Below are 26,268 nucleotides of genomic sequence, written 5' to 3'. Positions count from 1 at the left end.
ACCACGGCACAAAGCAATTCAACTGAGGGCAATTTTTAAAAAAGAAAGAGTTAAAAAATTAAAAACCAGTCATGGAATAGCAAACCATGATAGTCTGTCCTCCTTCTGTGCACTCTCCTTCAATTACTTATTGTTTAGCATTACATCTGAACTGGCAAATTATAGTTTATACTTGCCCTTCAACCCTGGATTGCAAAACATGGTTTAAGCTGATTTACAATCCTGATTTGGAGAGCAAGAACCAACTGTAGTTTGCTGGTTTAGATGAGTCAACAAACTACACTTTGTGCTAAACAGGAATTAACTAATTAAAGTGGATTGCACAAGGGGAGCGGGGAAAAGTTTGAACCCACCCCAATGCTAGATGGCTTCTGCTATTGCTTGTATTTTGAGATATATTACAGTTTCTTCTGTATTGTTATAATTTATCTCAAATGTATCTCTGTAAACAATAATTTATATATAATTTATCTCTGTAAACAATATACTGTTCCTGTACTGATTTCCAAATGATCAAATGTATTTTGTGAGATGTGACAGTTGCAAATAAAGGGAGAATATGCTAGGAGTGTTATGGAGCATCATGTTGTAGGGGTTGGACATTTTGATGACCATGCTTTTTCTCCTTAATTCCATAATTTTATACACTCTTCATGCATCTTCTTTCTACTAAATATGTGCAGAATGGAGTAGAATCACATCCATTAGCCAGCATGTTCAACCAAACATCTGCATCAAGCTCTTATGCATACACGCATAGGTTCCTTCATGAGATCAGGAAAAAAATGTCTGCAATGGGCTTACTTACATGATTTCAGATATGACATTTCTTCCTTATTTCACTTATACTGTAACAAAATAAAAGTGAAATAACTATCTTCTTGTTTTATAAAATGTAGGTATGTGTCTCAACCAAAATTAGTGCTGAAAAGCACACAATTTATTTCTACATGTTCTCAAATTTATGAGGAGGACCCCAGGCTAAGAACAGTTTTCACTTCATGTAATTCCATAGCATCCTGCACAAAAATAGCCCATGAGATATAGCTGCCTATAAAATATAATAAATAGGCTTATCAACTTAACCAAATGTATCCTGAATTGGGTTAATTTAAGTCAGCTCCCTTCAGCTTCACCTAAGCATTCATAAAAGACTGTCAGGACTGGAAACAGCTGTTATACACCTGCCCAGGATACATCACTTATACATCACTTCTGGGATACTACCATACTGTTCTTCCCAGAATCTCAAATTACAATTTTTGAAATGCCATGCTGGGTTTCACATTTTAATAAAGTTAACTTAGAAGAAAAATTATCAGGTTTTTCTCTCTACAGAACTGCACTGATTTAGTTAAATAATAGTCTGAACTCAACAATTCATTGGTGCAAAACATACTACAGGAGTTATAAACCTACAGTCATATAACTCCAGCATGAAGCTGGTAAAACTACCTGTTTCCTGCCATGGAATTCCTGCCACATTTCAGTCTATATCCAAAACCAAACATTTCACAGAATAAAATACTGAGTGGTAGGGCTAAAATTACTAGTCAGTTGTGTTTGTCTACTAATATCATCTGACCCACTTTAAAGTTTAGTAAGGTGGTAATTGCAGCTGCAAGACATTTTTACATTTAAACTGTTTTGACAAAAGCCATTTCCAGAAGAAAGGCTGTTGGCAACTGCACAGGAGACCTTAAAAAGAAACTTATCTTGTGAACTGATGTTCTAATGTGAAACGTGTGGCGGGCTAATACTTTCCAATTCTGGAACACTCTGTCTGCAAACATATGTTGCTGCTTCAACTCCACAACAAGTGCCTCTAGCTCCAGAGTGATTGCTACTACTTTTTGCCACTAACACTTGTTAATCCTGTGTTTCACTTGTAACCTTTAATTTATAGTTTGTACTGTAATGCCTCATAACAGATAGGTCATAATTATTTCTGTTTTACAGATGGAAAGTAAAACCTGAGAAAGTTACTTGTCCAAGGCCTAAGAGTAACTTTTACTCTGCCCTTCCTTCTAGCTTTGGATCTTGCGCTAGACCACAGTGCCTCTTAAGTTCCTGTTATACATTTCCTAATTCTTGTTTTTTTTCAGTCACCCTTCTGGCTTCATTTTAGCTGGCTAATCCAATGTAGGAGAGGCCTTCCAGAATTCTGGAAGGCCTCTCCTACATTGTACAGTGTCCAGCATCTTCCTCTCCCCAGCAGCAGTTCTTTCTAAGTACCTATTACAAGAGAGGTCTGAAAACCAAGAGAACCCCACAGCCAGTAGAACCACTCCAGCAAAAGTCAGTCTGGACTACAGGAGGGTTCGTATTGTTTATTCCCCTCATTTATGTCTATCACCTCATTAATTCAACGCCATGCAACAATAAGTTAAGTGCTACAAGTGTCTGGAGTCGGGGCGCAGGTCCTTTCCCAGGAGGGTGGCACCCACTTTGCCACAGTTTCTAATTGGTGTGTGTATTTATACGCATCTTGATCTCAGCAACTGCCTGTAATGTCCGACAGTACTGAGGTGAAGCTGCGGGCGGCGGTCATCTGGGGTGGCTGAACCCTGAAATAAGCATACCGAGGAACAGATTCTCCCCCCCCCCCCCCACAACCCCGGGTTTGTTGTCGGCTTCGCTACTTCCCAAAAGAAGCACTGTTTCCTTTCCTCAGCCTCGGCTGTGACCTTCGTGGAGACAGCTGGAGCGTCCAAGTGCCCCGAAGGAGGTCAACATTCTTGAGGCGCCCGTGCTTTCGTCCCCGGCCGCTCCCTCTTCCCCCCTTTCGTCCTCTGTCTTCTCCGCCCCCTGGCCAAGCCAAGACACAGCGTGGTTCCAGTCAGCCCGCGAGAGGACTGGGGGAAGGGGCTGCTGCCTCGTTCGCGCCAGTTTCTCGCTCAGGGGCAATGGATAACAAATAAGGCGGCCGGGACAGCAGCGCAACACCTACCCGATGCCGGGACGACTCCCTCTCCCATCCTGGGGCGCTCTTCAGAGTCGACTTTCCTCCTGCAGCCTCTGGGCTGAAGGCGGCTCTGCCTCTTTTCCTGTCCCTTCCGCACAACGAAGGGGGCGCCCGAAGAACGCGTTCAAGTGAAAATGGGGAGGGGAGGAGAAAAGTCGAGGCTGCGGCGGATCCTTGCCAACAGAAGAGGGCCGGGCTGCTAGTACAGCGCAGCAGAGAGCGCTCTGTCTAACTCCGAGGCGGGACCTTTTCATTTTAGGGCCAACTCCTAATTTTAGGGCAAACTCTGCCTTCAGCGTCCCGGGACTGCTCGCGCCTTAAGGCCCAGGCGGAAAAAGGGTGTAATGACAAATGGGATCTTAATTCTATCCCGTCTTCGTCGGCTGTCCTGACCGAGGGAGCGGTCACGGCCGTCGCCCTTTCGGGACCCTGCGAATCAGGCAGGCAGTTCTTTTGGAGTTCAGGCGCATTAGGTGGGCGTTTAAAACAAAAGGCCAACGCCCTCCTTAGCAGAAATCAGGAGTTCGGCTTGAAGCACGCTCTGCTAAGGAAAGTTTTGCAAGGATTATAGACGTTCTTGAAAGACTCGAAAGAAAAACAATTCGACGTTTTATTATCCACTTTATGAAGCACATGACTGTGCAGCTTAACTCAAGCTTTTGGCGTATATGAAATGCCAGCTGCCGTTTCCTGTCACTTTTGACTCCAGGGTTGTTTCATTTGTTTTCGCATACGAAACAGCCGCTTCGCTCATTTTCGCTCTGGCTTGCTCTCACCGCACCCATCTTGCACTAATCAACTCCGTCTCCAGAGGGTTGAAGTTGACTCTTAGATCAATTCGGTAATGTATGCAGATAGAGCAAGGATTTTAAACAGGTCTGCATACTAGCATAACTCTTGGATCAAACATCGATATTACTAGGACACACCTTACAGTGTGCTAAGCCAAAATCTGGTTTGCCACAAAGGACTCGGACTCATGCCCTCGATAAGCTTATACAAAATCAATGATTCTTTAAAAACACCTTGTGCTCCAAAATAACATTTGGCCCCTGCAAGTTATATTTCCTTGCCACCAGGAAGCTTGTCCCTACTATTCACCCTAAATATTTTACATTTAATAATACGCATTCAAAAAATTCAAAAATTATTTCCAAAATCAAAATTAAATAGAGCTTATTAGGCAGGTCCCATGCACATTTCAGGGGCTTTCATTGCTGTAGGTTAGGCAGTGTTTATATCTACACTGATTTGATCTCAGGACAGCAAAATACTACTTATGTGCCCCCAACTGCCTGAGTGACCATGCACTCAGGGGGCAGCACTACAATGTTACTCTTCTATGAGTACTGGAAATGTATGGTTCCTCTGTAATATTCATTTTAACCACAAATATTGAAGCAGAACACAGTGGACGCAAATAGGCACTCTTCCCCCAAACAGTAAATTCCCAGAGCTGCACCCTAAGGAAGCTCTGGCTTCTGACAATTTACAACTTTTTCTTCATCTTTGTCTTCTTCATCTTTCAAAATGCAAAACTCCCTTTGGCTATCTCTCTGCCCTTCCTTTTGGCTTTGAAGGCTGGATTCCAAGCTGTTAAGGAAAACAACCACACTAATTAAGAAACACTGGCATACTTTCATCAAGTTTCTGACTTCTGTCAAGTAACACTTTAGGCAAAACTATAGTGATCAACCAATTCAACTAGAAAGGCAGGAAAAACTCATAACATCATGATGGTTGCTGAAATACCACGTTTCAGGATTTCCTCCTCTAGTCCAGGAGTGGCAGCAATTGTAGAGAGAGAATAGTTTGTCAGAAAATGATGTGACAGAATCTTTTACCAGGATCACTGTTTGCAAAATAATATGATAGTAAGTTCCAAGCAATTCTGCTTGTCATGATCTATCTGTTCTGCACACTATTTTACACTAAGAAACAGCAAAATATGATGTACTTTTTCCAGTTTAATGAGCAGTCAGATATTGCTACGTCAGATATCATGGGATAGTTTCTGGTCCATGCATACCGAACTATTACATTTTCCCCATCTGTAAAAATTCTGTTTGCTAGAATGTCCTGGCTATCTATTAACTTGTTCTCCACCACTTCGGGCATGGCCAAGCAGCATAGGGCATGCTTGTGCCATTCTTATCAGTTGCTGGAAATTGCTACATGTCCAGATCTAGAACACAGTCTGTATTTCTGTTATTGCAACATAAATCTGTTGGATTTCAGAAAGCCCCAGTATGCTTCCTTGATACTTATTTTTTTTTAGTTCAGGCATAATAGAATTATGTGTTTATACCAGTCTCATGCATTGTTATAAATCTGAATATTATGTCACCTGAGAAGTTATGCTCTTGTGAGCAATGCTCCCTCTAAGCTGTGGAGTCCTGTGAGCAAATATTCTACTTTGTGAGCTACTGCCATGAAAGTTATGACATACTTTATTTATCAAATTTATATCCTGCTCTCTGCCGGGGGCAGTGATGCTCTGTATTCTTGGTGCTTGGGGAGGGGCACAGTGGAAAGGCTTCTAGTGTCCTGGCCTCACTGATGAACCTCCTGATGGTGCCTGGTTTTTTTTGGACCACTGTGTGACACAAAGTGTTGGACTGGATGGGCCATTGGCCTGATCCAACATGGCTTCTCTTGTGTTCTTGTGCTCCCATGAAAGGGATTCAAGGTGGCTAACCGCATTTAAAATTCAGCAATAAAAGCAACACAAAGCTATGAAAATAATAATTTAAAATATAAAATGGTTAAAATATAAAGCTTTCCCCATTGAAACCTATCCACTATCAAGTCAGGTAGGATGCATGGATGGTGAAGACACAACTGAAGTATACCAGTTGCCTGGTGGATCACTGTCACCCAAAGGCCACCTGAAAAAGAGCAGCCCTGTGTGCCCTGCAGAACCTAGGGAAGTCCCACAAAGCACACACCGGGCAGCTGGTTTCACAGGACAGAAGCTTCTAAGCTGTGAAGTCCTGTGAGCTACTGCCATGAAAGTTATGAGCTATGCTTAAATTACTTTGCTCTGGGGCCATCCTTCCTGAGTTAAGACAAAAATGTGTGAGCTGGTGGCTAAAAAACTGTGAGCCAGTTTGGTGTAGTGGTTAAGTGTGTGGACTCTTTATCTGAGAGAACCGGGTTTGATTCCCTATTCCTCCACTTGCAGCTGCTGGAATGGCCCTGGGTCAGCCATAGCTCTTTTAGGAGTTGCCTTGAAAAGGCAGCTGCTGTAAGAGCTCTCCCAGCCCCACTTACTTCACAGGGTGTTTGTTGTGGAAAGGAGATTGTGACCGCTCTGAGACTCTGAGATTCAGAGTATAGGGTGGGATATAAATCCAATATCTTCTACTGAGAAGGCAGGCAGTTGAAACAAGGTAGGAAGTTCATGGACCAGGGACCTTTAATAAATGATGAGGACTTTATAATTTTGGATTTCTATCCCACCCTCCCCACAAACGGGCTCAGGGCAGGTAACAACAAAGTTAAAAACAGTTAAACACCTTAAAACAGCTACATAATTTAAAGATGGGGAGGAGAGGCAGTCCCAAAAGTATGAGGGTCCCAGGTTGTTGGTACAGGACTGTATTTTAAATGCCAGTGAGTCTCTGTTATGGTATTTCTTCACATGCATATTAACATTTATAATATTGGATAAAAAATGGAAGAGAACAAATATTGAATCAAATGTACATTATCTCCATTATAGGCTACACTACTGCATTTCATGTATGGTAAATGCAGGTTTGGGTCAGCCAAAACACTACAAATTTGTTAGATTGTGCAACTTAGGCATGGAAAATGAATGCTTTTTCACAGAAATTAGACTTAAAATTGTGTCCCTCATTTCTTCCTTTGGAAAAAAAATTAATCATAGGAAATATCAGAATTCTGAAAGATATAATCCTTTCATTTATATTTAATGTATTTTGACTAACTGATATTTCTGTGACAGTCCAGGCAGGTGAAGGAGGTCCCGGCTTGCATTTGGTTGCAGACAACCACCTTGCAGAGTTCCTACCGGGTCAGCGGGCCTTCCCATGCACCACCATGTGCCACAGCCCGGCTGAACTTCTCATGGGCTGGCGACTGTCCACTCTCCTAGACCAGTTACACCCTGACAGAGTGCTGGACCTACAGTTTTTCCCAGAAGTGCTATGGCCTCCCCGAGGGACCTGATATATGCCCAGAACTTTGCAGGTGGCCTGGCCTGGGTTCCCACTTGGATTACAAAAGTAATGGGGGCTGTGTTGTGCGAGGTCAAAATGGAAAACGGCCTCAACCTCTGGTCCCAAATAGACCAGCTGTGACCCCGCACCCCTCCAGAGGATGTCAACATCAGTCACAGCCCCAACGATCAGCCTGAAATTCCGCAGCAGCCACCGACTGAGCAGGCCCAGCTGGGGAACCAGCTCTTCTCCTGTCAGATGAGTTTACTTCACCAGAGGCCCAGTCACCTCCTACAGACATGCAGGCATCCCCAGCCCCTCTGCTCATTGCTCTGGAAGCCACAGGGTCTGGACATGCACCGGCCGCTGCTACACCAACCCCCACACTCTGGCGCTTGATGCGAGAGTGATGCAGGCCTGCACATCTCAGAGACTTTGGATGTAGGGCTTGCAGACCGGGGTGGGGGGGAGGGAGGAATCATAGAGTTGGAAGGGATCTCTAGAGTCATCTAGTCCAACCCCCTGCACAATGCAGGAAACTCACAAATACCTTCCCCACAATTCACAGGATCTTCATTGCTGTCAGATGGCCATCTAGCCTCTGTTTAAAAACCTCCAAGGAAGGAGAGCCCACCACCTCCCGAGGAAGCCTGTTCCACTGAGGAACCACTTTAACAGTCAGGAGGTTATTCCTAATGTTGAGCCAAAAACTCTTTTGATTTAATTTCAACCCACTGGTTCTGGTCCTACCTTCTGGGGCCACAGAAAACAATTCCACACCATCCTCTACATGACAGCCCTTCAAGTACTTGAAGATGGTGATCATATCACCTCTCAACCACTTCCTCTCCAGGCTAAACATCCCCAGCTCCTTCAGACTTTCTTCATAGGACTTGGTCTCCAGACCCCTCACCATCTTCATCGCCCTCCTCTGGACCCATTCCAGCTTGTCTATATCCTTCTTAAAATGTGGTGCCCAAAACTGAACACAGTACTCCAGGTGAGGTCTTACCAAAGCAGAGTAAAACGATACCATAGCTTCACATGATCTGGACACTACTGTTGATACCCAAAATTGCATTTGCCTTTTTAGCCACCACATCACACTGTTAACTCATATTCAGCGTATTATCCACTAAGACCCCTAGATCCTTTTCGCACATACTACTGCTAAGACAAGTCTCCCCATTCCTATAACCATGCCTTGGATTTTTCATATCTAAATGCAGAACTTTACATTTATCCCTGTTAAAATTCATTTTATTGGTTTTAGCGCAGTTTTCCAGCCTGTCAAGATAACCCTGTATCCTGTTTCTGTTTTCTACTGTATTTGCAACCCCTCCCAATTGAGTATCATCGGCAAATTTAATAAGCATTCCCTCTATTCCTTCATCCAAATCATTTATAAAGATGTTAAACGAAACAGGTCCAAGGACAGATCCTTGAGGCACTCCACTTGTCACACCTCTCCAAGAGGATGAGGAACCAATTCACAAGCACTCTTTGGGTACAATCTGTCAACCAGTTACAGATCCATCTAACGGTAACAGAATCCAAACCACATTTTTACCAACTTAACAACAAGGATAGTATGTGGAACTTTATCAAAAGCCTTACTGAAATCAAGATAATCGATGTCTACAGCATGCTCCTGATCCAGCAAAGTAGTCACTTTCTGACATAACTTGTTCCTGAGAAACCCATGCTGGTTCTTAGTAATCACAGCCATCCTTTCTAAATGTTCCAGGACTGACTGACGGATGATTTGTTCTAAAACTTTTCCAGGTATAGACGTCAAGCTGACGGGTCGGTACTTACCCGGATCGTTTTTTCCCGCCTTCTTGAAGATGGGGACAGCCAGGTCTCGGATTCAGCGGGAGCTCACAGGAGCACAGCTCCTGAACCTTTCTTACAGTTCCACCTCCTCCTTCCCAACTTGTCTATTGAACAGTAGGTGCAGCTGCATAACAATCCCTGGATGAGCTCCAGCACTCTTTTTTCTACAAAACAACCTCTGGGAACAACATTCGCCAGCCTCCAATCTTCCGGCACCTCTCTTCATTACCTGTTACACCAACACTTTCCTGCCCTCGCAATAGGGCTGCCGTGTCCTTGCTCTTTTTCTTACTCTGAACATAAGAAAAGAACCCTTTTTTGTTGTTTTTAACATCTTTCTAAAGTTTTAATGTTGATTGATCTGTGTTAGTATTTATATATGTGGTGACCTTCCCTGAGCCTGTTTTTAGGGAGGGCAGGATAGAAATAAATAAATAAACAAGGCCAAAATCATCACACTAAACCAGAATAAACCATTGTTGTAGCTTGCTTGGTGTTTGACAGCCCCATCTGACTTTACAATCTTGGGCAGGCAACAAAAGCTGTATGCTTATCAAGCTCTGATGGGCTGTCATACGTGGTTAGTAGGTTGTTTGTTTGTCTTAGTGGGTCATCAGTTACGTAAACCCAGAATATTTGTGATTTTTGTATTTCTCTGCATATTTTATTTTGCTTTTCAGAATGTTTTGTAGAACATTTTGTAGAACTTCAGAATGTTTGGTAGAAAGGGGCAAAGTCCTGGGGAGGTAGATTAGTTGAGCTGCCAACATGGCAGAGACCACTTTTGCTTATGTTACTTGGTAAATAGTTCTGTGCTTTAACGATGCTATTTAAGTAGCAAATAGTAGTGATGCTGATACATGAAATTGTGGAAAAGGAAGGCAATGAAAGTAAGTTCTGTTTGGTGTCTCTGCTGGCTTTTAAGCATTTAGCAAATGCTGTCATTTGTTTCCAAACTGTTATTTAGCAATACCGAAGTCCAGAAATCAACAATGAAGCAACAATGAAGTTCTACTATTTGCCTTTTAAGGAAGACTTACTGATGGCTACATGTAAATTTCCCTAATGGAGCAGAGTGTCTCGCTGGATAAAACAGTGTGGTGGAAAATGCTATAGCCCCTTCTCATCTATCATGGTCTTGATCTAGTTTGACCCGTACATTGCTGGGAATTGAGTTTCCACAAATCCCATTTGACCCCAGATCCTTGTGATGACCATATGTCTGTCACATGGACTTTGTAAAGTGGTGTCCAGCCTTTTTAGCCACCATATCACACAGGCCCAGCAGCTGGATTTCACCACCTCACACCTATCACCAAGCTGCCCCTCAAGACCAGCATCTATTGCAGGAGAGCCAAGTACTGGCTCAGACCTCTGGCTGTCCAAAACCTGTTTGCCTGAGGATGGAGAAAGGGTGGTTGGTGAAGAGCAAAGTGTCCAGGTGTGGTCTTCATTGAGTAGGGGAAAGATCAGGGTAACCAGGGCAGAAAGGTCCACCAGAGAACTGGCCATAACTGGCTGCCTCCAGCCAAGCCTGGATTGTCCCAGTGCCAGCAAGATCGGCAGGAGTTCGCTGGGGAAGATCCCAGCTGCATGCACTAAACCAAAGAAGGGGGGGGGATTGGTTTGGGGGAGAAAACCCAGGAACAAGGGTAAATAGAGAGGAAAATGGTGTGGAGATAAGGAACAACTCAGGAGCGAGAAGAAGTGAAGATGGGAGAGAGAGAGAGAGAGCCCGGTCCAGAAATCCCCCCCCCTCCCGAGGTTCCTGAGAAGGGAAATGGTGAGCCCACTTTTAACCGCGTTCCTGGAGCAGGCTGAATCTCCTGAGGATTACATCCCCCAATTTCCCAACCTGGAGGTCTTCTCTCCTGGCGAAGGGAGCGACAATGGAGAGGCTGAAAAATGAATCACCTGAATGGTGAACTGAAGCTGTCTCACACATTTTAGTGTGGCATTCAAGCAATCACACCACATTACTTCTATAGCAGACCTCAGAGAACTAAATTGCTACCACCCTCTTAGAATTCATCCCTCTATATCGTCAAGACTATATAGAGCGAGACAATAATTCAAAGTCTCGTATGATGCCAGAAACGGGGGGTAAGAACACTAAAGCTTTGCAGAGAGTGGCACATACACTAGATAATGTTAACTTGCAGGTATGTATGGAAACGAGACCCTCAGGATGCATAAAACATGGATACCGATGTCTCTACGCTAATGCAGAGTATAGGAAACAAACAGGAGGAACTGGAAGTCCTAATACACGAAGGAGATTATGACATAATAGGCTTTACTGAAACTTGGTGGGATGACACTCACAACTGGAATATTAGGATTCAGGGGTACAACTTATTTAAAAGTGACAGACAAATGAGAAAGGTTAGAGGCATAGCAGTATATGTGAAAAAGGTATATACTTGTGAGGAAATATGTGAATCTGAGCATGGCAGCTCAGCTGAGAGTCTCTGAGAAAAAATAAAAGGAGTAAGAAATAACAGTGATATTATGGTGGGGGTCTGCTATAGACCACCAACCAGACAGAGGACTTGGATGAGATACTCCTACAGCAGATTGCAAAGTTCTCCAAGAGAAGGGACACAGTGATCATGGGAGATTTCAATTACCCGGACATCTGTTGGAAGTCCAACTCTGCTAAAAACAAAAGGTCAAATAGATTCCTGACTTGTTTTGCTGATAACTCCCTTTTCCAGAAAGTGTAGAAGGAATCAAGGGGATCTGCTATCTTGGACTTTATCTCACCAACAAGGAAGAATTGATTGAAGAAGTGAAAAAAGTGGGCACACTGGTAGTAGTGACCATGTGATTTTGGAATTTACAGTCTTAGGGAAGGAAAAAGCTATACGTAGTCAGATTTACCTTCAGAAAGGTAAACTTTGACAAACTTAGAACTACGCTGGGTAAAATCTCATGGTCAGAAATACTTAGGAAGAAGATGGTTCAAGAGAGGTGGGAATTTCTTAAAAGTGAAATACTGAAATCACAATCACAGACAATTCCTATGAGAAGAAAAAATGGAAAAAGCCTAAAGAAGTTGAGTTGGCTCCATAAACAGCTCTCTGAAGACTTAATAAATAAAAAAGACTCCTTTAGGAATTGGAAGGAGGGCCTGATAACCAAGGCTAAATATAAACAACTCATCATTGCTTGTAAGAAAATGTTAGGAAAGCTAAATCTCAGTATGAACTTAGGCTGGCCAAAGATGCTAAAAACAACAAGAATTATTTTCTTATGTTCAGAGTAATAAAAAGAGCAAGGACATGGTAGGCCCATTGCTAGGGCAGGAAAGTCAAATTGTAACAGGTAATGAAGAGAGAGCTGAACTGCTGAATTCCTACTTTTCCACAATCTATACACACTATACTTTCTAATAGTTATTTATGGTATAATTAAAAAATATATTTTTATTTAGTATATTTCTATTCTGCCCATTCCTCATACGGCTCTGAGCGGAGTACAACATATAATAAAACAATAAAATACAATAAAAACATACAAAAATATGCAAACATTAAACCAACGTATGTTGGAGGTTTTATAAAATAATGTGGATTATTTAATATGTCACAGGTATACCTCTTTTAAATGATGCAGGAGTTCCATACAAGTTATTTTATACATAAAATGTTATTTTAAATAACTTTCATCAAGGAAACATAACTCTAAATACTAGTGGCATATAAATCTCACATAAATATATACAATTTTAAGTATAATGTTCTTGTTATACATGGTCCACTAAACGTACAACTCTCCAACAACAAAATTAATATTTCCAAGTGCTTTCCCCAAAACATATTTTCCCAGTAGATGGCGTGCTAGGACTTCATGCAAACGCAATCATAATGCTCGCTTAAGTCTCTCCTCCCTATACGGCCAAGGACAGATTTAGACAGGTGGCTTTGGCCGCTGCACATGCGCTTAACAGGGTGGCTGCTGATCCCCCATTCCGCTTCCCATTGGCTGACACCCAAATGTCTAAAAGTAGAGCTCGCGCCGTGCTCTTCGTACTCTGAATTCCGTAAACAGGTGGGAATAAATCCACCAACTTCCGGCAATAATCCCTCCCTCAGACAAGTTCTTACGACGCATGCGCGTTGTTAGCTGTAAGGCGAAGCAGTTTAGTTTTTTCGTTAGCCGATTCGATCTTGAACGGGAACCCTCCCTCCCTCCTTCCCTTCCCCCTCCTTCCCGGCGATGTGGCCTCGCTTATCGGCGACGGTAGTAGCGGTGGTGGCGCCGGCTCTTGCGTGGGGTTGAACGGCTAGCACTGGCGCGCACCAAGATGGCGTGTGTGCTGGAGACACCACTCCGCATGAGTGTCCTGTCGGTGAGTGGAGGCCTGGGGCGGCGGCAGAGGAGGCGGCAACAGCAGCAGCTGTGGGTCCTGGTGGAGGAAGTCGGCAGGGCTTCCGTTGGGCAGCTTCCTTTTACCTCGGAGCGGAGGCAGCAGGTCTACCTCTGCGGTGGCCGGCGGGGCGAGTGAGGGACTGCCTACTGAGGCTGCTTGGAGTGGGTCCCGCCCTCCTCCCGGTCTTTCCCTCCAGCACAAGAGCTCCCCGGCGGGTGACACTGGGGCCTTTTCTTGCGCTGGCTTCCTTTTCCTTGGATAGTCTAAAACATATATCAAGTGGCACCTTTAAGACAACCCAAGTTTATTTCAGAAACGCTTTCATGAGTTAGAGCTCACTTCGTCAGATGCATGTGGCATAGGAAATCTCTTTAGGGATTTTATAACCAGAGTGACATGAAGGCGTTGGCCTGTATGTGTGTGGGGTCCTCTCTAACAAAGTAGAGTGAATTACCGTCTAACGACAGACTACTGATGGATGTAATTCAGTTCTCTTCATTATGGTGGCTAGCCAGATGCCACAGGGGCAGGATGGCATCAGCCCTTCTTTGACAACAGAAGGCTCTTGTGTATTGAGAGGGAGCGACTCATATTCCCATTGGTGTGTGTTCTTCTGCCCACCTTGTGACTTTCAGCCGTGGTTCCATTTCTAATTAATGTTATCCTCAGGGGGCTTGATTGGATAGCCTGTATGGTCCCTTTCAACTCTGTGATTCTATGATTCGTAGAGCCAGTTTGGTGTAGTGGTTAAGTGTGCGGACTCTTATCTGGGAGAACCAGGTTTGATTCCCCACTCCTCCACTTGCACCTGCTGGAATGGCCTTGGGTCAGCCATAGCTCTGGCAGAGGTTGTCCTTGAAAGGGCAGCTGCTGTGAGAGCCCTCTCCAGCCCCACCCACCTCACAGGGTGTCTGTTGTGAGGGGAGAAGACATAGGAGATTGTAAGCCGCTCTGAGTCTCTGATTCAGGGAGAAGGGCGGGATATAAATCTGCAATTCTTCTCCTTCTCCTTCTTCTTTAACTTCCAGCTTTAAATCTGCTGTACAAACTTTCATGATTGCTTACTCTCAAGCTATTTTATTCTCTTCCTAATTCATTTTTTTTGGCTGATGTTACTTGAGGAGTCCTTATTGTGAGTGCATGTAAACTTGCATTTAATTTGCCAGACTTATATCTTTTCTGTTATCTTGTTTCACTACCCTTCTTTGCTGGTTCACATTAATTTGTTCTCTGTTTGCATGTCAGAGTTTGAGTACAAAACAAGATCCTGCAGAGTCTGGGATGAGTGCAACACCAGATTCTAATCCCTACCAAAAGACTTCCCATATTGGCAAAAGAGTGAAATATCTCTTAAGTATTTTTTTCTTGATTTTAGTTGTGAAAGATGGGATGAGGGAAATATTTGAGTATGGTAAATAATTATAATCCTAGCTTCATCTGGATGAGATCGATGTGTCTCATTTAGATGAGATTGATGGGTCTCTGCTTGGTATCTCAATCTAGTAGTGTGAAACTGGGGCAATCAAGTTGAGCAATCTTTTGTAAAGCTTTATCCATCTAGTAGAACTTTGACATAAAAGCATCATGAACAGTTTTCCATGTTTCTCTCCTGCAGTAAGGTTGTGTATTCTCTAAGATGATAGTGGTACTTGTTTCAAATTTCTCTTGTCACTTTTTGTCTGTACTTTAGTATTCTTTAGGGTTCTTACCAATCTGGCTACCTATGTGATGGTTCCAGAAACCTTTATCCAACAATACTATACGATGTGGGATGTAGAAAGAAGTTGCAGATGTATAGTTTATACTTTCCTGTAACTAATCTTATATGTAAGTCTCAGAATTGTAGAGAACTTAATTGAGCTGTAGATAATCTGTTTTAACCATGCTGCTTAGTTTTGAGATAATCTTTGCATTTAAGATGAAATTCTTACTTGTGTTGAGAGTGGTTTTTTGGTTTCTTTATTTCCAGTTTTATTTTTACATTTCAGAGTAAGGCCTGTTAATAAGTAATTGAGTTTACTAGCTGTTTCTCCTTACTGCAACAAACTCTGCCATCCAAATAGAGAAAGTGCTTTCTGTTTTTAAGATTTGGAGGAAATCTGCTTCCTCTTGCACATATTATTATTATTGTTTCTGCATTCCCAGTCTTGCTGTCTGTCCAGTTATTTAAATTAGACAGTGACTTCATTTCAAGTGAAGCTGGAATATGGTCACTATGCTACTGTGCCATAGTCTAGTGTTTTCAAGTTGTTCTTCAGAACTGTTCATCTGACACTTATCAGGAACTTCTTGAAGAGAAGATCTGTGATGGAGTACAAGCTTCTCTGAAAAACACTTTGTCTGCAGTTTGTTGCTACTACCAATCTTCCCCATCAGTGTACAGTTCTAAAAGCGTATGTTTTGTGTTATACTTCTGACTTCTGTGGAACAGCATCTGGCCTAGTAGACCTGGCCAGTAGTGATGTAGGTTTTCCAGATAATTAAAACAGAAAAATGCTGATGCCTCAAACTGAGTATGATCTGATTTATCATGATTACTTTGGCTTATATTTAGCAAACAAATCTGATATCCAAATCGAGAACTCTAGTCATTTGGCTATACTGGATTGGAAGGCATATAAATGGGAATTTTAGCTCTGAGTTTGATTTTACCTGCTCAATTTGTCCAGTGAATTCTTTTTTACGTGGGTCATGACATATATTTGTGATTGTGTTTCCCATTCTAACATTGTAACTAATAAAATATTAATGTATTCTCACACAGTTAATTACAACTGCCAGGCTTGTCTAACATTGTATTGATGGTTGCATCACTTTGCTGTTGCTGATTTCATGAAACAACAGCTATTTAGAAAGAAGGCACTGGAAGATTTTCCACCCCACATTTAAGGGCCAGAGCTTCACATGAATTGAAGTCAATGTGGAAAGGGTTCCCTAAAAACAGAAAGTTTGAAAACCACTGTTCTTGCCTAAGTGAATATAGAAACTGGTTCAGGAGTAATGCATGCAGTGGTTGCTTGGGGTAGTTACTATAATGTGGATAGAAATCTACTTTGGTATATTGAAATAATATAATCCTAGTATAATATAATTTTGGAAGAAGGAATGAAATGAGAAGTAGAGCATTAGATTTGAAAGCCTTTTCTGCAAGTTAACACTACTATATTGGTTGAACAGAAGAAATGTATATTTAAAAGAAAACCGGTCCAAAATGTTGCTGCATTATCTATCTGGGTGGCTTGAAGCAGCTATAAACATGAAGTATATAATGTAATATGATATAATTCAAGTGAAGAAAACCTGGGAACTTTGGGGGGAGCAGGGTGGGACCTAAGATCAATTCTGTGCATCCTTTGGAGTAATTACCATTAAAATCCAAGTAAACATGGTTAGGGTTTGACTGACTGAAAAGATATATAAATTTTGAGGGGAAAAAACAAGCTTCTGAACCTAAAATATGGCAAAATTAGTGTTGGTTTACAAATACAAATTTTGAAAATGTTTACTTTCAAATTCTTATCAATTGTATGAAGTTCAGCACATGTAAAGGAGTTTTTAACTATCCTGTTGTACAACAGTAAAATCGTGGTCTTAATTTTATATGCCTAAGAATTCTGAAAGCAATATGATAGGACTGCTGTTTCTTGGTGTAGTTATGGTTATGTGTTGTTCCTGCATGTTTGTTATATTTTTAAAACATCGTTTACTCTACAGAAGTTATTAATATTGTGGTATGCTGTAGTGTTTAATTTGGTGTATAACTGCTAAAAGTAATCTTGATATTGCTTAGTCTGGGAATGCTTTCATATAGGCACTTGCAGCATCCTTTTTTTGGGGGGGGGGTGTATTTTCTGTTTATGTGTGTGCACGCGCATGCTTGGAAGTCATCACTGACTTCTGGTGATCCCTAATGGGACTGGGAGGCAAGAACATTCAGAGAGTTGGCTTGCTGCCTTCCTCTGCATCCTGGCCCTGGTATTCCTTGGAGGTCTCCCATCTAAGTACCGTACTTGTCAGGGTTGGCCCTGCTTAGCATCCAAGATCTGATTAAATTGGCTGTAGAAATGGTTTTGCAGTTTCTCAGTGTTGAATTCATAAATGTATGTTATTTTTTTGCTTTCTTGGATATTTCACACTATTTTAGCCAAACTGACAAACCATAAAATGTCATTTTTCTACAGGAAGTCACGGCTAGCAGTCGCCATTATGTTGACAGGTTATTTGATCCTGATCCCCAGAAAGTCCTGCAAGGAGTCATGTAAGTAATAAATGCCCTTCTTTAGCCTTGGTGTCATTCATGTTTGTTTGGACTCCCCCACCCCCCAGCTTCTTCAATATATATGCATAGCTGCCCCACTGTGTGATTTCCCCCCTTCATTCAGCAAAGTATATTAGGTAAATATCATCTTGTATATATCATGGGTAGCACCCTTACCCATAAACATATACTTTCTGACATTTGACTGTGTGAAAGTACCTAGATTGCTGCCTAATACCGGTAGGTATCAACGGTTTTTATTTTTGCCTTTCTTGCTGTTTTATTTTTGCCTGTCTTGTTCATTCCTGTACTTGAAACAGTCTCTGGATGAAGTCAGTGACTTTTAAAGAATTGTTTCTTACATTTTAAGAATTACTTCTTAAATTTACATTTCTTTTTAAAAAATCAGTAAAACTAAGTGTTTGTTTTAAAGATAATAAATTTACATGTGCTATGGATTAATTCAAATAAATTAGAACATACACTTTTAATCTAGTAATGTTGAAACATGGTTCAGATATAATTTCAAATAACTTCATCATGTTATCAATGAGCTTCAGGCTTTGTGTTCTCCCTTACTTCATGTTCTTTTCTTTTGCACTTAATCAGTTTGTTTGGTTCAGATGCAACAGCAGATTTGTGCTTAAAGAAGGAGATGAGGGGAACAATCCAAGTAAATGAAAGAAAAAGCCTTGGTTTGCTGTTTGTGTGAACCAAGCTATTGGATTAAAAATTGACTTTTTAATGTCTAAAGGATGGTGGGGATTCTAAGTTATACACCATTATGAGTTAATGTGGTTTTCCTGTCAAAATCAAGAACTAGTAAGACATTGTGCTAGGATTCTGGAAGTAATACTGTGTTGTCTAGTAAGTAATCTCTGGATTCTGATATGTTCTGTGCATTTATCTTATTATCTTTGCATATGTACTGAGAGACTCAAATAGATTTTCTGTGTCTAAGCAGCTAACATTTTGCAGTGCAAATAGACTACATGACTAAAGGGTTTTGAACTGTTTCTTGGTTATATTTGGTCTCTGTTTACCTCGCAAACCAGTGACCATTGTTTGTAGCAACTAGTTGTATGCTTGTTCAGAAATCATACGAACTTGAAATTACGGCAAATTTCCATTTCAAATCTGTCCATCCTGGACTGTTGCTGCTTATATCTATGCTTCTGTGGATTTGAAGCCAAGGCATAAGCTAAAATTGCTCTGTTTCAGAGGTGCATACCATTCTCAATTTGGGGCTTCATTGTTCAGTGTGGTAGAGGGGCTTTTTCGATCACAGCCCCTTGCTGGTGGAACCAGCTGCCGGAAAAGGTGAGGGCCCTGCGGAATCTTGGGCAGTTCCGCAGGGCCTGTAAGACAGTCCTCTTCCGGTTGGCATACAACTGACCGGCATCTGAATATTTTAAGGAAGACTGTGGGATAGCACACTGATGAATTGCGTTTATTTTATTGTGTAAATTATTAATGTATTTTAATTCTTAATTTTATTGTTAGAATTTTTATGTTGTGAGCCGCCCTGAGCCCACTTTGGTGGGGTAGGGCGGGATATAAATCGAATGAAATAAATAAATAAAAATAGATCCAGTGGAAAACTTATGCTGATCAAAGGGAGGGCAGTTTTTGCCTATTCCCCTCTCATGTTGTTTTTTGGGCATCTGTTGTTCCTCATGAGCAGTATTTTGGGATGCATTGGAGGCTCCTCAAGAGGATGGAGGCAAAGAACTCCTGCTTTGCTGATGGAATTTCCTTTGGTCAGTAAAAGCTTTGCATGAGATCCAACCATAAGATGTCACTCCTCCTTTGCCAGAACATTTTTCTCTTACGAGGTGGATATATGTATAGTATGTATGATATAAAGAATCATATGGGTTGAATTCTTTGGTGGCTTTGTGTTCATAGAAAAACTTTAATTACCAGAAGGGTCATTCTATAAAGGCTCATTCTGAGAAGCATCTTTCTATTGGGCATCTTTGGATCCAACTTTGTATCCTCAAAAATGCTTGACTCATAACTTTTAAGTTAGCAAAACTCTTCAAACTTCTTCTGACTCCTTTCCTGATCCCTCCAAAACTCTCAATATGGTAAACAGCTCAAATATTACTTACAGTACAATCCTAAAGAGACTTACTCCAGTCTTAGCCCATTAAAATGAATAGGCTTAGACTGGTGTAACTCTCTTTAGGATTGCACTGTTAGTCTCACGTATTGTGTTAGTTTTTGATTGGAGGTTGTAAAAATGTCCTAAACACTGATGGTCAAAAATGATAGCTAGTTGCTTATTAAAGTTATATGAGGGATCGCTGCAGAAATGCAATAATGGGGGAAAACAATCACTTCAAAGATTTATTTAATTCTATTTATATCCCGCCCTCCCTGCCGAGGCGGGCTCAGGGCTGCTTACATGCTCATGCATATGCATGAGTGTAAAACATGTAAAAACATAAAAGCCATAAAACTGTTTAAGTCATAAAAATTTCACATTTTGATGCTATGGTCTTAAATTCAAAGATGACCTTGTTGAACTGTATTTATTTTCAGGTTAGCCAGATCTAATCAGATCTTGGGAGTTGAGCAGGGTTGGATCTGGTTAGTATTTGGATGGGAGACCACCGAGGAAGACAGGGGGCCACTGCGTAGAAGCAGGCAATGGCAAACCACCTCCGAATGTCTTTTACCTTGAATACCCTAGGGTTGTGCAGCTGTGACTTGACTGTGCTTTCCACAACCATTTATTTATATTTCAGTTTTATAATAGTAGAAGGACAGTTTTTCAGCTCCATTGTTACTATGTCTCAGTGTGGGCTTTTTGTGGCTGGAGAAAACAGAGGTCAGCCTTCTAAATAGAGGTGACTTTTCATTAAAACCCTTTCATTTTGAAACAAGCTAGAATAGCTTGGTGGCTATTGTCATAGCTAGGATTGTGTACAAGTTCGTGGAACTCCACCATTATGTCATGTTTGAAACAAATGTTTTCCTGTAATCAGCCTAGAGCTCTTGCTGTAGAGTTTTTCAGTTGTGAGCTTTCTCAGAAGCTATATAACTATGTACTGTGTAAGAACATGAGTTCACATGTTTCAGGGATGGAAAATGCTTTGTCTGAGTACTGTTATGGTATCTTTACTTAAGCTTAAGTTGTTATGATGACCTCACCCTCTTCCCTCCATCACATGCAGGATTTTCCCTGTGTTTTTACTTTCTTCTTGGCTGAGCAGCTTCTTTATTTTCTTATTTTCTGAAGGCTTATGGCTGTCTCACCCTGTCACTTTATTGTATTTTGATACTGGCTCAGCCCAGGAACTTTAGGGAAAAGAAAAGATCATCCCTTTAACTTAAACTTCTGAAAATGACACATGAGAGGGTTTTAAAAGTTCCATAATAAACAAAATATTTTATTCAATGCACAGGGGAAAAGGTCAGGTGAAACAGGGCTAAAATGTCCACGGTAAATCAAATACAACTCTGAGGTAGCTTGGTATAATATTTGTTTCTAGCAGGTGGGAATGTAAAGCTTTAAACAAAGTCTTAAAATATTTGAGATCACAGACTTTGGTTTCTGTGTTTTTTAAACGCTTCAGCCACTCTTGGCTGTCTCCCTTATCAACTGGGCAGGGAACTACCTTGAAGATCTATCCCTTTTCCTGGCCTGAATAGGGTTTTCACTGATCCTCCCTCTGATCCTTCCCAGTCCTCAGTCAGTGTTAAACTGAATTCTCATTAGTCAGTTCACAAGTCTTTCTGCTCAACTGATGCTAACCAATCAAATCCCTTTGAGCAGTCTGTCACTCAGGCTTTCTGGCTTGGTGAGACTTTAACCCATCATAGTCCATCACATGTTTATACAATACTTAGGAGCTTTTAAAGCACTGACACAGTAGTCTGTTTTTTTAATGGGGGTGCTGCGGGAGAGATCAGAATGATTAAAAGGATAGAATTGAACTAGGAAGGGCTATTGTAAGTAGGAGTTGTAGTGGTACGTATTGTACTCTGGATGCAGGAGCAGGTAAACTTCTATTACCTAAGAATGTTGGTGAATAGATGTCTACATCTAGTATGTATTATATACCCATTTTCTCTTTCTGTAATCTCCTTAGGCTCAATTTGCAACCCATGAAAAGAAGGAAGTTGCAGTTCTTTCCCATCTCCAACAACAGGTTGAGATGGGGAAAAAGCTGATACTTTGGATCACAGGAGCCCCATGAGCAAATTGCAAAGAAGGACTATTGTGAAGAAGGGGAATGGAGTAATGTTCCTATTTCTTTTCTGTGCTGATGGAGCATCAGTGGAAACTCTGCCAGCTGAAGAGAAAGGAGGGACAACATCACCTCATTTCCTGTCTTTACAGCAGCTGCCCCATGACATATTTTTACAGGACTCCCATGACTCAGTTACAGCTTTTTGTGCATCTTATAAGGCTGGTAGTGGAAGAGGATGTGTGAAAGATATGCATCTACCCTTGTATCTGAAATTTGTAAGTGGGGTTTAAGCATCTAATTCATGCCCAAATGTGTGGTATCAAGGCATAATTTAGAGTTCCTAGTGAATGTACTCCCCTGACCTAGATGGCCCAATCTCATCAGATCTCAGTAGCTAAACAGGGTTGGCCCTTGGATGGGACTACTTTGATGGGAGTCCACCAGAATTGGTATAGAATCATATAGTCAGAGTTGGAAAGGACCTTCAGGGTCATCTTGTCCAACACCCTGCACAATGCAGGAAACTCACCAACACCTCCCTCTAAATTCACAGAATCTTCATTGCTATCAGATGGCCATCTAGCCTCTGTTTAAAAACCTCCAAGGAAGGAGAGCCCACCACCTTCTGAGGAAGCGTGTTCCACTGAGGAATCGCTCTAACTGTCAGGAAGTTATTCTTAATGTTGAGTTGGAAACCCTTTTGATTTAATTTCAACCCATTGGTTCTGGTCCTACCTTTTGAGGACACAGAAAACAATTCCACACCATCCTCTATATAACAGCCCTTCAAGTACTTGAAGATGGTGATCATATCACCTCTCAGCCACTTCCTCTCCAGGCTAAACATCCCCAGCTCCTTCAGATTTTCTTCATAGGACCTGGTCTCCAGACCCCTCACCATCTTCGTCGCCCTCCTCTGGACCCATTCCAGCTTGTCTATATCCTTCTTAAAATGTGGTGCCCAAAACTGAACACAGTACTCCAGGTGAGGTCTTACCAGAGCAGAGTAAAACGATACCATCACTTCACGTGATCTGGACACTACTGTTGATACCCAAAATTGCATTTGCCTTTTTAGCCACCACATTACACTGTTGACTCATATTCAGCGTATTATCCACTAAGACTCCTAGATCCTTTTTGCACATACTACCGCTAAGACAAGTCTCCCCCATCCTATAACCATGCCTTGGATTTTTCGTACCTAAATGCAGAACTTTACATTTATCCCTGTTAAAATTCATTTTATTAGTTTTAGCCCAGTTTTCCAGCCTGTCAAGATCCCCCTGTATCCTGTTTCTGTTTTCTACTGTATTTGCAACCCCTTCTAATTTAGTATCATTGGCAAATTTAATAAGCATTCCCTCTATTCCTTCATCCAAATCATTTATAAAGATGTTAAACGAAACAGGTTCCAGGACAGATCCTTGAGGCACTCCACTTGTCACACCTCACCAAGAGGATGAGGAACCAATTCACAAGCACTTTTTTGGGTGCAATCTGTCAACCAGTTACAGATCCACCTAATGGTAACAGGATCCAAACCACATTTTTACCAACTTGTCAATAAGGATAGTATGTGGAACCTTATCAAAAGCCTTACTGAAATCAAGATAAGCGATGTCTACAGCATACTCCTGATCCAGCAAGGTAGTCACTTTCTAAAAAAAAAGAGATCAGGTTAGTCTGACATGACTTGTTCTTGAAAAACCCATGCTGGCTCTTAGTAATCACAGCCATCCTTTTTAAATGTTCCAGGACTGACTGACTGATGATTTGTTCTAAAACTTTTCCAGGTATAGACGTCAAGCAGACGGGGTTGGTAGTTACCCAGATCGTCTTTTTTCCCCTTCTTGAAGATGGGAACAACATTCACCTGCCTCCAATCTTCCGGCACCTCTCCTGTTTTCCAAGAATTCTCAAAAATAATAGCCAGAGGCTCAGAAATTACATCCGCAAGCTCTTTTAGAACCCTTGGATGCAGTTCCTCTGGCCCTAAGGACTTAGTTTCATTTAAAGAAACGAGGTGTTTATGTACTACCCCTATGCTGATCCTAGGTTGGAAATTCATACCCTCCTTATATGTTTTGTTTTTGCCATGTTGAGCACCGTTTCCCTCAGAAGAGAAGACTGAGGAAAAGTAGGAATTGAGCAGGTCCGCCCTCTCTTCATTACCTGTTATAATTTCACTTTCTTGCCCTCGCAGTGGGCCTACCATGTCCTTGCTCTTTTTCTTACTCTGAACATAAGAAAAGAATCCTTTTTTGTTGTTTTTAGCATCTTTGGCCAGCCTAAGCTCATACTGAGCTTTAGCTTTCCTAACTTTTTTTCTACAAGCACTGGTGATTTGTTTATGTTCATCCTTGGCTAGAAAGCCCTTCTTCCAATTCCTAAAGGAGTCTTTTTTATTTCTCACATCTTTAGAGAGGTGTTTATGGAGCCAACTCAGCTTCTTTAGGCTTTTTCCATTTTTTCTTCTCATAGGAATTGTCTGTGATCGTGCTTTCAGTATTTCGCTTTTAAGAGATTCCCACCCCTCTTGAACCCCCTTCTTCCTAAGTATTTCTGACCATGGGATTTTACTTAGCATAGTTCTAAGTTTATCGAAGTTTGCCTTTCTGGAGTCCAACCTCTAAGTCTGATTACGTATAGCTTTTCCCTTCCAAAATCACATGGTCACTACTGCCCAGGGTGCCCACTATTTCCACTTCTTCAATCAATTCTTCCTTGTTGGTGAGAATCCAATCCAAGATAGCAGATCCCCTTGTTTCCTTCTTAACTTTCTGGAAAAGGAAGTTGTCAGCAAGACAAGTCAGGAATCTGTTTGACTTTTCATTTTTAGCAGAGTTAGACTTCCAGCAGATGTCCGGGTAATTGAAATCTTCCATGATCACTGTGTCCCTTCTCTTGGAGAACTTTGCAATCTGCTGTAGGAGCATCTCATCCAAGTCCTCGGCCTGGCTTGGTGGTCTGTAGCAGACCCCCGCCTCAATATCACTGTTATTTCTTACTCCTTTTATTTTTACCCAGAGACTCTCAGCTGGGCTGCCATGCTCAGATTCACATATTTCCTCAAAGTATATACCTCCTTCACATATACTGCTACTCTGCCACCCTTTTTCATTTGCCTGTCCCTTTTAAATAAGTTGTACCGCTGAATCCTAATATTCCAGTTGTGAGTGTCATCCCACCAAGTTTCAGTAAGGCCTATTTATGTCATACTCTCCTTCGTGTATTAGGACTTCCAGTTCCTCCTGTTTGTTTCCCATACTCTGTGCATTAGTGTAGAGACATCGGAATTCATGTTTTATGCGTCCCGAGGTTTTAGTTTCTGTACAAACCTGCAAGTTAACATTACCTAGTGTATGTGCCACTCTCTGCAAATCTTTAATGTTCTTATCCCCAGTTTCTGACATCATACAAGGCTTTGAATTATTGTCTCACTCCCCCATACAATTTAGTTTAAAGCCCTCCTTATTAGGTTAGCAAGGCTGTTACCAAACACCCTTTTTCCTACTGCCGTAAGGTCTCCCGATAGAAGACCATCATCTAAAAACCGTAAGCCATGGTCCAGAAATCCGAATCTTTCCTAACAACACCATTGACGTAGCCAGTTGTTTATTTGAAGTATTCTTCTTTCTCAGTCTAAGCCACGGCCTTCAACAGGAAGCACTGACGAGAATGCAACCTGTGCACCCAGCTCCTTCACCTTCTGACCCAGAGCCACATAGTCTTTTCTAATATGTTCAGGGCTATGACAGGCAGTTCCCAGGTGGATCAGCAAGAAAGGATAGTAATCTGTGGGCTTGATAAGCCTTCCAGTCCTTTCTGTCACATGCTGGATGCGTGCATCCGGCAGACAGCAGATCTCTCTCTGGATGACAAGTCCGGTCGGCACACTTTGGGCTCCACCCCTCTGAGCAAGGAGACTCCAATCACCACCACCTCCCTCTTCCTATATTGAGGAGCAGAAGCACCACCAGTGAACCCACTTTTCCCTAGCATTTCTCTAACACATAGAACATTTGAGGGAGGAGGGCTTGACATCATTTACTTCATGCCAAGCTTTGGAAACTCAAAGAAGATAATGAGTTGTAAGTGCAGCAAGAGGCATTCTTGCTGCCTGGATATCTCCAAGTCTGAAGTGAAGCTGTCCACTCTCATTCCTTGTAAACTCAGAAAAGGGTAGGGTCCCTCGACCTCATCTGGCAACAAGAAAGGCTTTCTCACCTCCAAATTCTCTGATATCTAAATAACTTCATGGGAAGGAATATTGTACTGTATGCTGGGCAGGGCAGTAGCCAAGGACTTGTTGTGATTGCTTCTAGTTACTGGGCCATCTGTACACCTGAATCTGCTTCCTGAATCTGCCGCTACCTATATTGCAGTTTAGCCCATATGTCCACAACAATAGTTTCTTCCATTCTTGGATTACTTTTTTGCCAATA

The 26,268-nt window shown here is 41.8% G+C and overlaps 2 protein-coding genes across 5 annotated transcripts in view; one reads left to right on the top strand and one right to left on the bottom strand.

The window, feature by feature from the left end:
• The window catches only part of PPP2R3A (protein phosphatase 2 regulatory subunit B''alpha), a 76,433-nt gene extending 73,330 nt beyond the window's left edge, over positions 1-3,103 (bottom strand). Inside the window, exon 1 of the mRNA XM_060241967.1 lies at positions 2,951-3,103. The gene's annotated coding sequence lies outside the window, so the exon portion shown is untranslated. The remainder of the gene's footprint in view (positions 1-2,950) is intronic.
• Positions 3,104-13,018: 9,915 nt separating this feature from the next.
• Positions 13,019-26,268, top strand: part of ARMC8 (armadillo repeat containing 8) — an 82,303-nt gene continuing 69,053 nt past the window's right edge. For 2 of the 4 annotated variants that reach the window (XM_060241972.1, XM_060241971.1), the window contains exons 1-2: positions 13,123-13,339; positions 17,542-17,618. In XM_060241972.1, coding sequence (XP_060097955.1) covers positions 13,295-13,339; positions 17,542-17,618 — 122 coding nt within the window. In that variant the 5' untranslated portion in view covers positions 13,123-13,294. Of the gene's footprint in view, positions 13,340-17,541; positions 17,619-26,268 lie in introns of all 4 variants that reach the window. The other 2 variants (XM_060241970.1, XM_060241973.1) reach the window with 2 other exon arrangements.

The sequence above is a fragment of the Heteronotia binoei genome, chromosome 6, assembly GCF_032191835.1.
Source record: "Heteronotia binoei isolate CCM8104 ecotype False Entrance Well chromosome 6, APGP_CSIRO_Hbin_v1, whole genome shotgun sequence".
NCBI lineage: Eukaryota > Metazoa > Chordata > Lepidosauria > Squamata > Gekkonidae > Heteronotia > Heteronotia binoei.
Note: the sequence above shows the minus strand (reverse complement) of the source record. Positions and strands in the feature narration are given on the sequence as shown.